At 40.3% G+C, this 14,209-nt stretch overlaps 1 protein-coding gene across 3 annotated transcripts in view; it reads right to left on the reverse strand.

The window, feature by feature from the left end:
• PLXNB2 (plexin B2) overlaps positions 1-14,209 on the reverse strand; it is a 249,565-nt gene that overhangs the window by 62,381 nt on the left and 172,975 nt on the right. For all 3 annotated transcript variants that reach the window (XM_072331745.1, XM_072331736.1, XM_072331754.1), the window contains exons 5-11: positions 12,601-13,711; positions 10,733-10,915; positions 9,729-9,851; positions 6,554-6,654; positions 4,259-4,385; positions 2,591-2,741; positions 242-356 (exon numbers count right to left, since the gene is read on the reverse strand). In XM_072331745.1, coding sequence (XP_072187846.1) covers positions 242-356; positions 2,591-2,741; positions 4,259-4,385; positions 6,554-6,654; positions 9,729-9,851; positions 10,733-10,915; positions 12,601-13,711 — 1,911 coding nt within the window. The remainder of the gene's footprint in view (positions 1-241; positions 357-2,590; positions 2,742-4,258; positions 4,386-6,553; positions 6,655-9,728; positions 9,852-10,732; positions 10,916-12,600; positions 13,712-14,209) is intronic.

A 14,209-nucleotide genomic window follows, 5' to 3' on the forward strand; every position in this document is an offset into this window, starting at 1 on the left:
ATGCACCATAACCCAAAGCTCCAATCTAACACTTGTGGCAATTCACAGAGCTCACCTGCAAGTATAATAGCAACGACCAAAAATAGCAACCCAGTGAACTGGCCTTTAATTGGATGCCTCATTAAAGTGTAAGATAAAGAGTTTGGATACTGAAAATTCCAAGTGCCAAGGACTTAATTAGTAACCTGAAGCATGATGCCACAGGATCTAAACACCTCAGTTAGAAATCTGAAATACTTACGGCTGGTTTTCATACAGATTCATTGCTTCTTCACAGTCATAAAAAGGGTAAGTATGTGATGCAAAAAATATCTTGTTCTCTCCAAAAGTTAATTGTAATGGAACTGAAACGTGATCTATTGCAAAAGAAAAAGGAAAAAAAAGTTATCTAAGTGGTTGTTGAATTCTTTAGCTCTTGAGCAGAATGATACAATAATACTTTTATTATTTTACTGTACAGGCAAATATTTAACTATACAGTTGACGCTTTGGATCTCATGACCTGTTGTATATGAGATTTGCTTTGTCTTTTGAAACTCTACAATTTTTTGAACAAATGGTTCTTAGAAGAAAAGCACAGATAGGATAAATGGAAGAAGTAAAATTACAGAATAGCTCTGCTTTATGGAAGTGTTTCTCAGTGTTGCTGTCACCACACTAGAATTTTAGAGTCTAAAAGACTAAGAAAAAAAATGAATAAAAAGGTAATTGAACACAGATGAAAACTGGCATGAGAACAGTCATTTAAAATCAAACATTATCTTAAATACAAATATGTCTTCATGAAAAATTACTTGTTTCATTCGCGGATTAAAACTGCCATTGTCATGTGAATTAAAACAAGTGGTCTTTGTGGTTAATGCCCAACAATGCCCTCAACACAAAGCTACCACAGGCACTTGTGATCTCAGTTTGCTGTACAAGATTTCCCCACAAATGTACTTCTCATCTGGATCATTACTGAGCTAAGATAATAAAATTTATCTTTAGAAACTGGTGCTTTCCGTGGTGAAGCTGCTTAAAATGCCTTTTGCAGAAATCATTAAGCCCTTGTGACAAGCTATTTCACAAGCTATTGGGCAATTTCAAACTCTGCTTTCCTTGAAGAGGTTCTTGAAAGACCATGAGAAGCATTACTGGAAGTCAACTTTGCCTGCACTGGGTCCCATTAAATATTTCAGACTGGTAGAAATGCCAGAGGATTTTCTAACAACAGGGCTGCAATAAAGCATCATTCCTTTCTAGAAATATCCCATTCCCTTGGAAATAGGATACTGCTACAGTAATCAGGGCCATTCCAAACTCAATAGGGTTTCTAAATAGTAAATGAACGGCTCTGGACTTTCTGTCTCATACTGTCATGAAACAATGCCTGTGTTAACAACTGCCTGCCTTCTGCAAAGTGTCTGCCAAGCTTCTGAACATCTTGATACTATTTTGAATATCCTTTCAGATTGGTCACTATGGGAAAAACTCAGGGAAGTGTATTATTTCTAGGCGACTTGGTTACTCTCATGCCATTCCAGACAGGCTTCTAGTCTTACATTTTATGCTGGAAGATGTCAAGCTGTCATATTTATCAACTCGGTCTCTTTATGCCCTGCTTTTCAAAATATTTAGGGAATGTGAATTGGCCCTAAATAAAGCAGTGCTGTTTTAACACTTCACATAATCTGATACCTCGACATACCCCAGCTATTTTAAAACTTGAGAGATTTTAACATCATTACATTTTGTGTAACTAAAACAGGATTTTGACCAGCTTCAGCTTGAAGAGAATTTAAGCTTGTCTTAAAATGTGCTACCAAGTACCACTCAGACACTCTTGGGAAATTCTGATACATATGAGAAGGTAATCCTGAGGTGTACCTCCATACAAACTACAAGAACACTTTTTTAGTTATTTAAATTTGATCAGTTAACAATGAAGGCTGTGTTGTCAGTTGTATTCTATGCATTTATGTATCAGGATGTATGAACTTAAGGCTCAGATAAAGCACTACTTAGGAAATAGCACAAGAATTATGTTTGGCAAAAGACCGTAAGTGTATAATCAGTGTTTCAGAACAGTGGTACAGCCCTTAAGAATACAACCATGCATTTTTCCACTGGTCTTACTACTGTAGAAGCTGGAGGGCACACAGTGGAAGGGACAGAACGCTTTATGATGGAAAGGACAACCTTCTGATATGGACCAGAAGACAAGTTAATGAAATATAGTTGAGTATAGCAAAACTATAACAACACATCTTCATACCATGCTACTCTTCTGGCCTCATATCTCAGTTTGATTAGAGTAAGATTAGAATAGCTGAATTTTGCTTTTTAGGGACACAGAGTCCCCATGCTCCTGGTAGAAACACTGGGAATGGCACAGCTTGAAAAAAACAGCTATGGAAAAAATTTGAGTAAAACTTTCTCTTTTTTAAACTAATGTTCGAATGGACAAAGATCAACAATAGACTAAATGAGCCAAGGGACTGGAAGAGGAAAAAAAATGTGTGTTCAGTTTGTATAAAAGAATCATATTAGAAGCAGTGGTTTATGTTCTTTCCTTTCTTATGCCCGGCAGGTAGCAATATTTCTTTACCTTGACCTTTCGGTGTTGGAGGAATCATATCAGGTGGGTCACAGATAATAACTCCTTCATTTAATTGAGCACGATGGCTTGTTTCACCAAAGGTACACCAAAGCTTGTCGCTGGTGCTCAAAGTTGGCAATGGACTTACTGTCAGTTTCACCTGCAAACAAAGTTTTCAACAGGTAAAATATTTGAAAGAAAGTAAGCTCAGCAAGGTTTATGGCCACAGAATTTTCAGCTGTCTTTTTTTCCAGCTGAGGCCGATATTTTGGCTGGTACCACAGTAAGTGGTTCTCCTTTGTACCTGCTATTATTTTCTTTTTATCTTTTACCACTTTTCCAGCTACGTTTATGCTGAATAGAAATGTCTGTATGGACACATGCCCAGCCTTTTATTCTTGTACTCAGCATCCAGTTCAGTAAACAGAGTAGTTATCACTGAAGTCTTGATGAACTTAATTAAAATTACATTAACCTTAGGTATTATTAGCCAGCAAAAGAACCAAGGCTGGATGGGCCAGAAAAGCTGGAGTTTAAAAGAGCTGAGCAGATAAAAGTGGCTTTCTCAAGACTCAGTGTACATGTAAAAAAACCCCAAACCCTGACATCTATCATTACTACTGGAAAAGAATTTCTGAGACAGCAGTGGTGAGATCTTAATCTTCTCAAAGATATTATTGATAGAGTATGCATGCAAGAAACTAAAGGAAAAATAGAGAGGGAAAACTTAGCAAGGCAGGAGGAAGGAGGAAGAAGAAATGAGATTTTGGATGCTGCCCTTGATTTAGTGTTTCAGGTGTGTTAATTCTACAGTTTAGGTTCTTTCACATTTTGTGTTCCCAGTAGAAATGAGGATGGTTCCTTTCCCACTGAAACTGTTATAAGCTGCAATATTTTTTTGTGAGTAAGGTAACTATGAAGAGAAGATGACAGTGGCAGTATTGTGGGTTGTATGCAGATGTCCATTTGAAGTTGGCTTTGTTTTTGTTGTTTAGATATTTTGGCCTGATATTCTGATATGAGGCACATGACGACACAAGTTGACAAGATCTGAACTAAGAGAAGGTGTGGATTTTAACCAGGCTATGTACATTCTACTAACATTTTTACTCAACGTAGAGATGACCTTAACACAATGCTGCTTACATAGTGGTCACACTCCAAATACTACATTTTGTTGCCATGCAGTAGTTTTGCATGCTGAATTTAACTTCTCCACCTATGCAGACAGATTTCGCTGTGTAGGCAAATCTACTGCAGATTTTAAAGAAACAGTTTATGCCTTCACTACTTACTCAAGTTTATGCTCAAGTAAGCTGAAAGAGGATGCAAGGGCAACATGAAATCTCCCCCATCAATTATCTTTTATAGGCCATACAATATTGTGCAACACTTTCATAATATTCAGATAGCTCTAAGTGCTTTGTCATCCACAATAATGCATCATCGTGGTTTATAGAGAAGGTTAAAAGGAGCATTTCTTAGAAGAAAACATTAACTACAGCCTGCAAGAACAGGCAAGAAAAGATCACTGTGAGAAGTCTGAAAGGTTGAGATACCCCAAACACTTTACACTTCTTGCTATCACCATGCCTAAAATAAAACAGACATTAATTTGCTTGGTAGTCACATCAGTGTGCTTTAAGAACACGTAGGGAAATCATTTTCTTGTCATACCTTAGCAGGGGCTCTACGACTCATGTTTTGAGGGTCTGCACTGATGATAGTCATACATGTGCCACTTGGACTCCAGAGCCAGTCGTTCTCCTTATCAGCCATTTCACAGTCTGCCCTCTTTGTGCATCTGACAAAATGGGAACAAAACACCAAGTAAAGCAATATTATAGCTGGACTCTGCTTTCTCTGAACTAAGCAACAATTCAGGGACTAGAGACAGAAACTGCAGTACAAGATGTCTGGAAATTTGCTTTAATTTTGACTTTAATTTTTGCTACCAGAGAACTATTAAATAGATAAGTGATGGAGTGAGTATTAACCGTGTTCAAGATATGAAAAGCAAGTAGGGAGACAATATAGCACAATGCGTAGGATTATACCACTCAAACGTATGAACACCTAATATTTAACGCAGCATCAAAAAGAGAACAGAGCCATTGCCCCATTTCCTGAAAGTAGGCTGATTAATCTTCATTTTAACATGTACCAAACTCCTGGAGGAGTGAGTGGGCATAACCTTTTTGTAGGTCAAGTGGATGACACCCACGTGCTGGCAGCAATAAGACACCTGGCTCATGAGGGCAGAAATGTGATACAGCAGTGCTGCCCGGGGCGCACAGGAGAGCTCCTGTGAAATCTCAGCACAAGAGGAATGCTGCTTCCTTGGTGAAGGGCTTCATTAACTCCTGCCACTGTTTAAGATCCCTCCCTGTGAGGACACTCTTACCATTGCAGGAAGACATCAGTGGCTGTGCAGCCTCACCAAAAATCCTGGGAGATTTTCTCAGTTCCCCCATAGGAAGGATGTAAAGCAGAGGTGCTGTAGGACAGAATCTGCATATGTGGCTACAGAAGCTTGTCAGAGCGTGTGCTGGGGGACAGTTTCATGCATATTCTTTTCATCCTGTGCAAGGCTTGTGAGAAAACTCTGTAATATCTCTGGCTGTTGTAACAAAAGTCTATTAACTCATCAGGGGCCTTAGTACAGTACAGTTGCTGAACAGTTCTGCCAGCACTACCCTAAGGATATCATTTACATACAAAGGCTACATTCATATAACACGTCCCTAAACACACAATTAAGCACTGCATGTGAAGATGAGACAGAACTTGGTGCAGGTGAGAAAAACAGTAGAAATCACGCGCTTCTATTTCTATTGGGAGAAATACTACCAAATGCAAAAATTCACATTTGCTTGTTCTCAGAGATCATTAATACTTCAAGTTATTGAGGTCAGCGGTTGTATCAGAAACCTGAAGGGAAATCTAGGGGAAATTGCCTCCTGTATGATATATGACACGGCCTTCAACTCTGAGTAGCCAGGAGGAGTCTGAGTTGCATGTTCCAAATCCCCAGGTTTCATCCACTGAAGCTGAAGCCTGGTCTTGAAGAGTTATTACAGAATATTGCATGAATATGTACAAACACATAAGTTTCTCTGCAGTGCTTCACATTATGCTGCACAACAGCCTGTTAGGTACCTTAATGTGAGAGTTCACATTTTCAGGCAGGAAGCTGGAAGCCTGAAATTCATCTGCATGCTATAATTAAATAGCCCCTTTGTTCCAACAGCAAGTACTTAGAACCATGAATTCCCAACTGCTCATGCCAAGGGGTTAATTAACTTAGTAGTCAAAAAGAGAGCTGTAAGACCGCACTTGTCTCTCACCACTCCAATCAATGCACAATGTAAAGAAGAGACATCCAGAATTGTTCTAGCTTGCATATGTTTGAATATTAATTCAGATAACCTCTGCAGACAAGTCAGCCAAAGGCCAGCTTCTGCTCTCATGCAGTGAGGTGAGAGCCCGGTGTAGCTACATGTCTCCACAGCTGACATTTATATACCAATGGTATTTTATCTATACACTTTATCTTTAGACATTAGCAGTTTCTTCCTTTATGCTCTTTTATTATGTTTTGCATCCCTACTTAAAATAAATGCTATATTTTCAGGATTTTAAATAGGAAACACTCTTAACTTCTGGGAGAACATCTGACTGCATGGTTCAGAGAGCCATAAAACTTGCAGTTGCAAGATGTATAATGATTTTCAGTACCAGCAGAAGCATATATATTTTCCCAAACTAATGGAATCTGCAGAAGTCAACGGGGACTTATTTGTGTGCATGGAAGATTGATACCAATGTCTGCATGATAAAATCCAATCCCTATCAGTACTGAGAGGCTTGAGTACAAAGAACTGGAATCACTATGCAAAGCAATAACAGAAGGCATGTGCCACATCTTGAGGCCTCCTCCAGCACCTCCACTGCCCACACTGCGAGACTCACCTGCCCTCCCGCACACACCAGCCGCAGTACGGGTCCTGGGCCTGCGTGCACTTCTCACAGTCTGAGTACTTGTGGCACTGCTGTACAGGAAGGCGATGCACCTGGGGAGCCAACAACAAGACAAACCGTCACGTGTCTGAGGAAGGCACATTAACATCAACAATGTTAGTGGAGACTGAAAAGATTACTGATGGGACTGCACAGCACTGCTGCCCATTGCAGGAGAAGACCCTGTATAACTATGTTTAGGGTTGTTTTTTTTGTTGTTGTTGTTTTTTATTTAAATCTATACAAAAACAGAGCCTGGTTATCCCCCCGGTCATGACTTACAGCTCAAACTGACAAGCTTTCCCTGCTCTTCTTCACTCCACTATTCTCTCCAAACTAGCAAAGCTCACTGCCATAATCAAGAATCACGAGAAAATCTTAAAAAACTGTTCAGTCCATGCAGTTAGGTTAAGTTACTTCTGGACATGTGCATTACAGCAGCTGCTGCAGAACAGAAATGGTGAGAACATCTTTTCCTACCCAACAAACAGCTACTGCAGGGCAGATTCTTCCTGCAGGTTAACGTGGCACCAGCTAGATCAGCTGTATGTACAATATCCTCCCCTCCATACTGTTAGCACGAGGTTGAAATCCTTTGGAAATGTAACCGTAAGTGGCACTTTTAGTCAGAAGGCACTGCAGAAGTCTGAAAACCTCAAAAAGCCCTTGGTACTTGCAGGGCCGCACTTCTCCCCTCATAACCCTGAGTAAGTTCACAACAGAGAATGGAAATAGCTGTGGCAGGAAGCAGTACCATCAGTTCTCAAACTCTCCATGAATACGTGGCTTCTGGGTTTGATTTCTATTGGGGGTGACAATAAACAATTTGGTCTTTCTTTAATGCCCAGAAAAATGAGGTGGCACGTTAGCAGTGCTTTTAACCATGCTGCTGAATTGTGTAAGAGGGGAAGGGACATACTCATCCCAGACTCTAAGGACCATGTTTTGCCTATGAAGAGTGAAAAAAGCTTACTTATAGATGTAAGCTTTTTTTTTTTTATTATTATTATTTTTTTTTTATTTTTTACTTAATCTTCTCATTTAAACCTCCTGGCAGTTACAAAGCTACTTTGCAAGTCCAAATCTGGCCTCGTTTCACATTAAAGGAGTTTAACCTGACCTGGGCAGCGTGGATGGATTTGATGATCACCAGAGTTCCCTTCCAGCCCCTACAGCTCTGGGATTTGGTGATTCAGTTAGAGAAAATGTCAACACTTGGTAGTGTTCATGCCTTTACTACTACATAGGCTTATCCCTTCAGTACTTTCTATTCCCTTTTCTTCCAACAGGTTGCTTCCTACCCAGACCTGGGTTACTGGCACACTGCTTCACTAACCAGCTCCCCTCTCGTGAGTAATTTAATATGCACTGAATGGCTTTGTTATGACAAAGCGTCTGCTTCATAATTATGGCAAGCAGAAACAAGCTCCAGAGATTGGCCGTCTCTACAAGTTTTACATAAACTGAAAGGTTTTTGCAGCAGCTCGGCTTACAGACAGCTTCAAAATGCAGAGAAACTGATTTTAGAGATTTCAGGGTTTTTCTAATTATCACTTGTAACCAGAGAGAGGTAAAAGCCATAACAAGCACAGACAGTGGTGAGAATGGTGACTGCCACAGGCTTTGGTTTTACTGCTGGTATGGGACATATCAGAAGGAATCGAAGATCCTCCCACTTCTCTTTACTTTTAATGAGCTACAGTGAGTACGGCAGGAGTGGAGCAGTCCTTTCCAGCTTCAATGGGACCTCCTGACCCCTGCCTACCTCCAGGAAGAGGATAAGGAGTATCACTCTTCCCTATATTTTGTTGCCAAGTAGCTTATTTTTAAAGGCTGCTTCACACTATCACCCATCACATCACTTGGGTGGCAAGTGCCGCAACTGCCAGGCAGGTCAGCATTCAGCATGCACAGCAGCACAGCAATTGTGCCTTTCATTGTTTACCTCCTTTTAAACAACTCTAAACCATTTTAACTCCCAGGGCAGGGCTCTGGTACACTTTTTCCCACAACTTGAAGCTGTTCTGAAAACAGCAGAGTGTGTTTCAGCATTTATTCTCCCCCCCTCACTTCTGTCACTTCATTTCTTCCAGCTCTGAAGGCCTCCATTCTCAAAGTGGGTTGGACTGCTCATTGTAATTAACTCCTGGAGATGACAGTAATGTAATGCTGTGACAGAGCTCCCAAGTTTAGTTATTCACATTTAAGCTGAACAGGTTTTGTAAAAGAAAATTATTATTCCCATTATTTAGAAACTGATGTGTCTATGAGAGCTACTTAGAAAAGATTAAACTGAAATACCTTCTTTGGAAGAAATTTTCTGCGCTCTAAATTTAAACATTTTGTAGAGATGGAATTAGCAGCAGCCTTCCTAAATTCTCTATTTCAAGCACACTGTCACCAGAAAACCTGCCTTGCTTCAAGTTTGCCCCAAAGCTTATGCTGCTCAGGGCACAGCCTGGTGAGGACATCAGGGTTCTGAAGCAATGTTCTGGAGCCCCATGGGGTGCCAGGCTGCCTGGTCTGGCACTGCCACGTCAGCTGCTACCATCTCAAATCCTTAAGTATTCACAGAATCACAGAATGGCAGGGGCTGGAAGGAACTTCAAGAGATCAGTGAGTCCAATCCCCCTGATAAACAGGCTCCCTACAATAGGTCTCACAGGTAGGCAGCTCAAGCGTCCTCCCTGATGTGCAACTGCCTGACCCTGTGGCATTCTGGTTTCAAACATCACAACTTCATCCTTTGCCCAGACCCCATTAGAGAGCTTCAGAGGTGAACTCACTTCCTGATCTCAGTCTGTGAGCATTAAGAACATTACCGTTCTCCAAGTGACAGTCAAGTGATTAAGCCCATAACCTCTGCTTGAGGGAGCAAAAGGCAGAGGGGAGCTGAAGCTGGTAGAAGGAGGAACATAATTCATCTTCTGTTTTCATCCACCCCCTAACCCCAACAACATTAACCTGCTTTTCTTCTGCCTGTAAATGTGCACACACAAATGCAGTGCAGGGGCAGCCCCAGTGACTAGGGTGGGTTCCAGGAGTGACAGAGGAATGTCAAATCTCAGGTAAAGTCACAGAGAAAGTTAAACTGGACCTGATGCTTAAAAAATTAGAGGTACATTACCTTGTCTGTGGTCATCACATATAGATATTCTTGGGTTTTGTCAAGGACCAGATCATTCTTTATGGGTTTATTTAGTTCAATAGTCAGAGAGCTGTACTCAGTTACAGTGGATGACAGAAACACCTGTTCCATGGAAGAAAGAAGGGTGGTAAAGGTTGTTATTTTTTGATTATCGTGAATGAAAATGCTATGTTTGCTCAAGCTCACAAATTCATGTGGGTGAAAACATTTCAGTCTGAAGTGTTTAGAATTAAAGGCAGAAAGCACAGTAGAAAAATGACAGAAAAAGAAATTGCTCTCTACTCACAATAGCCAGTATTTGCTTTGATTGGTTTTATTTTCTGTTTTGTTTTTTTCTAAATACTGATTTATTTGAGTGCTGTAAAACTCAAATTCTCATTGGAGTCACTGCGGTCGAAGGTGTTCAAATTTGTTGACCTCCCTTACAATGAGCAGTTATATTGGCTTCAAATTTCAAACAACATATTGACACATGGCCATCACTTCTCTTCAGCAAAATAACACATACGGTGTGATGGTCTCCGTAGTTCAACAATATGGACACACAAACCCTTGGACCGTGTGCTGCCACAGAGATTACCAGAGCTCCTGCTTTAGGTTTATATTGTTATTCTGTTCACTGAATGTCCGCAATGATTACAAAATGAAAATCTGCTTTTAAACAAGTAGGGGCTTGAATAGATTTAAGGCCACAGCAGATGTTAGATTACCTATGGCTATTATATAGGGCTCTCGGTAGGTATCTAAACCTTTGGGAGAGTTATCATTCAGTCAATGCTAATTTTACCTGCGCAGTGAAAAGGTGAGGTACACAAGAAGTAGCCTGTCTTTGTTTTTCTTTGAAAGTAAAGACACTGTGCCAAGAGAATCCGTTCCTGCTACGTGATCCTCTAAATCACATTTACTTTCAGAGCATCAGCACGTTATCAGAACAGTCTGCAACCTATTCAACATGCTCCAAACTTTGAAGTCAGATTTGTTACCTTCAGAATTTTTCCATCCGAAGTCCCCAGAAAGGCCACGGTGTGCCCATTCTCCACAGTCACAGTAACAGCCGTGAGATTCATCCCTTCTTTTTGTAATACTGGCTTCTCTATAACACCATTTTTACTTCCCAAGAGGTATGGTAAGTGTTCAGAGCCACAGGGGAAATTTTTACTTGCATTCTAATAAGGAACAGCAATACAGAGGGATGTTAAACATTCAGATCACTAATTCCTAGCTAAGAATGAAGTGCAACACTGCTACCACAATATGATACCCCTCAGACATAGGAGAGAAGATAGGAGAGAGAAATGGGTTGCCTGGCCATGTTACCCAAGCCAACGAGCTGCAATCAGAAAGCAGTCTGCTAATTGCAAACTGCTTCAGTGCTATTGCTTTTCAGGAGACATAGAGAGGAAATGGTCTTTGTTTCTGTTTCACTGCAGAAGCACAGATTAAAAAGAAACCAGTTCATTTAATTAGCTTGTCATATAGATCAGGTTTACCAATTTTGTTTTGAGGACTGTTTTTTAAGCTGTTTTGGTTTTTAATTTGCTGCACTCCATAGAAAAGCAGTCCACTGGCAATTGCCTCGTGAACATTCAACATGTTCAATATGCTTTAATCCAAAACTGCAGAAGGAAGTTCATCCACACCTTGTCTTTCCTGCTGCTCTGCTCTCTGATTGGAAATCCACATCGCCCTTTTGCTGGAAGCTGAGGCCACTCCAATTCTCACAGTCACAGTCTGTGTATTGGGTGCTCACCTCAGGTGCAGTGTACTGCAGTGAGAAATACTGGGGTTTGAAAGCAAAAAGCTTCCAATCTTCTAATCAGTGTTAGAGATCTACTGCATGGCTGTGATTTCATGAGGTGAAGGATTCTGTGTCAATACCAGTAATGACCTGGTATTTCCAAGCCTCATCCCTTCAGATGTTCACTCCTATCCCTGGGCTGCAGCATGCCTGTTTTCAAGCTGTGCTCAAGCAACTGCTTATGCAAGTGTGTAACTTCCTTGCGTTGGGGAATTAAGACGTCTTTCTTCAAGTTTGCTGACTTATTTTTTAAGGTTATTCAGTCTCTCAACCCAGATTACAGTTGGCTGAAGTAACAAATGGCATGCACAAGTGAGAACTGGGAATAGGTTGAGAGGCATGGACGAAAGCAAACATCTAACAGAGGAGCTGAAAACTGCATCATAAAGCCAGAGCCATAAATAGAAAATCAGTATCTTGAAGGATGTCAGTGTCCTCCAGTATACAAGGCAATGAAAAGCCATGAAAATAACATGCGATGTCACCCTCATGTTGAGGGTCTATTTTGTGCCAAGGAAATATGTGAAAGGCATTTGATATAGGAAACATGCATATTTCCTATTATCTGAAAATTCATATCCAAGTGAGAAACAACACTGAACTCTAGGTATCACCTTCAAGATCAATTATACCACTTAAAAACATTATATATATGTTGGCTGTGAACAGAATTGTCTACAGTAATCATCTGGAAGCTGATCATGGGAATAACAAATTACTGCTTATGACTCAGTAATTTCCACACACCAGAAAGAATTCTTTAAAAGAAATGCATTCATGAAAACAGATAATATTCGACTTTTAGAAGACATCAACTCTTTTTTAAAATACTGAAAATTATAAATATATTGTTGCTTCTCTTCCACTTTTTGCAACTATACTGTTGCTTCTCTTCCCAACCACATTCAATTTCTGTAGCAAATCCATTGAGTGAACATCACATTTACAATCATCCGATCTCACTATGTTTTATCTCAAAGCCACATATTAATTAGACAGTTGTATATTATCCATGATTCCTATCACAGATTCTAACATTGATGCTGATGTTACCTGTCCATGTTGTCCACACGGGTTTTCTACTGCAAAGAGTTTGTAAAACATGCTGGTATTCTTATTTGTATAGCAATCATCCCGGTTTTTCTCCATTTTTTCATTGATGTGTCTCAATGAAAACACACACATGGCAGATTTTAGGGAGCCATTATCTTTGTTTACTTTGCTGAAGAGTGCAACAAGCACTTTGTCATCTGAGGCAGAATCTGTAGCTTGTCTTTGTTGAGCCATGCTCTTGGCCAGCTCTTCTCCTGGAGTGGTGACGTAAGCAGAGTGACAGTGATCATAGGAACCGTCCTCATCTTTGCAGCCCAAGTCCATTTCAAAGTAGGAATAATAATGGGCATCATCTTTGCAAAGACGTGCAATTAGTGTGCGGTTATTGACAGGCTGCTTCTCTTGCTGGTTAAAAATGAAATAAACGTAATTTTTATCCTCAAAGACTGTCACAAATTGTTGTGTGCTTGAAGAATGATACGCTGACTTAACAGCCGCTGAGTCCGAATACATTTCAAAAATGTCTTTCCCGTCCTTCTCGTGGAGCTGCCGAGTGCTGATTATTATCCCATTATCATTTGGTCCATTCCCTTTCCCAACAAACAGCACCTGATCATTGTCCAAGGAAGTGATCAGCCCCACCGTCGATACATTCTCATCATTGCTTGCTACAAAGGACTTCTCTCCACTAGTTTCCACATAATGCGTAACTTTGGTAATGTTTTCTAGATCTCTGGTGGCACAAATCCCTTTAAAAAGGCTTCCACACACCACAATTGTTTTATTTTCCTTGTTCAGCAACAATAATTTGTTGTAATTGTCAGTCAGTACTGCCTCTTTACATTGATTTTCTTCAATGGGAGGTGTGCATTTTTTGTTGTCCTTTCTTGGCCCTGTTTCCACATGTATTCGTACCACCAGATTTTCTGTAAGCTGATACAGAGCATTTACCACTCCCAAGTAGATTATGCCAGTGTCATTATCCACTGTTAGATGATTTAGCTCTGTGGCACTCTGAAAATATTTCAGTTCTTCACTTCTGGAAAAGGTGATGCAAAAGCAGCTCAAAATGCTCAGTGTCCAGATCCATAAAGCCATCTCTACGTAATACCTAGAAAGGGAAAAGAAGACCGTGAAAACTAAGAAATAAAACTGACATGAAATTCAGAGTCGTGAAGCTTTATTTAATGATTTCAGACATAAATATACTCACCCTTATGCTTGTGCAGACATCACAAAAATTATATAAAGCGTCAAATCTTGTTAATTGCCTAGCAATGTAATATGTTGGGGAAGGATGGAACGAGGTCACATGCCCAAGCGTTGATCATATAACCAATTAGATAATTCTGTGCTAAAGCACAATGAGGTCAATGGACAATCTGAAACGTAACAAGAAGTGGTAGTGCTTCTCCAGTTTCATACTGTGTGAATTGTTAATTACTGAGATTCTAAAAACAAGCCGGAGGAGCCTGGCATTTCAAGCAAAGGGGGAGACCTTACATACAAGTAACACTGGGGACATTTGGTGTGGCAGGACCTTTCTGAAGAAGGAAAAAATCCTTCTGTTGACTACAAGGAGTGCATCTGGCTCTTGCTCTTTGAGAAT

Source organism: Excalfactoria chinensis, chromosome 1, assembly GCF_039878825.1.
Source record: "Excalfactoria chinensis isolate bCotChi1 chromosome 1, bCotChi1.hap2, whole genome shotgun sequence".
Taxonomy (NCBI): Eukaryota; Metazoa; Chordata; class Aves; order Galliformes; family Phasianidae; genus Excalfactoria; species Excalfactoria chinensis.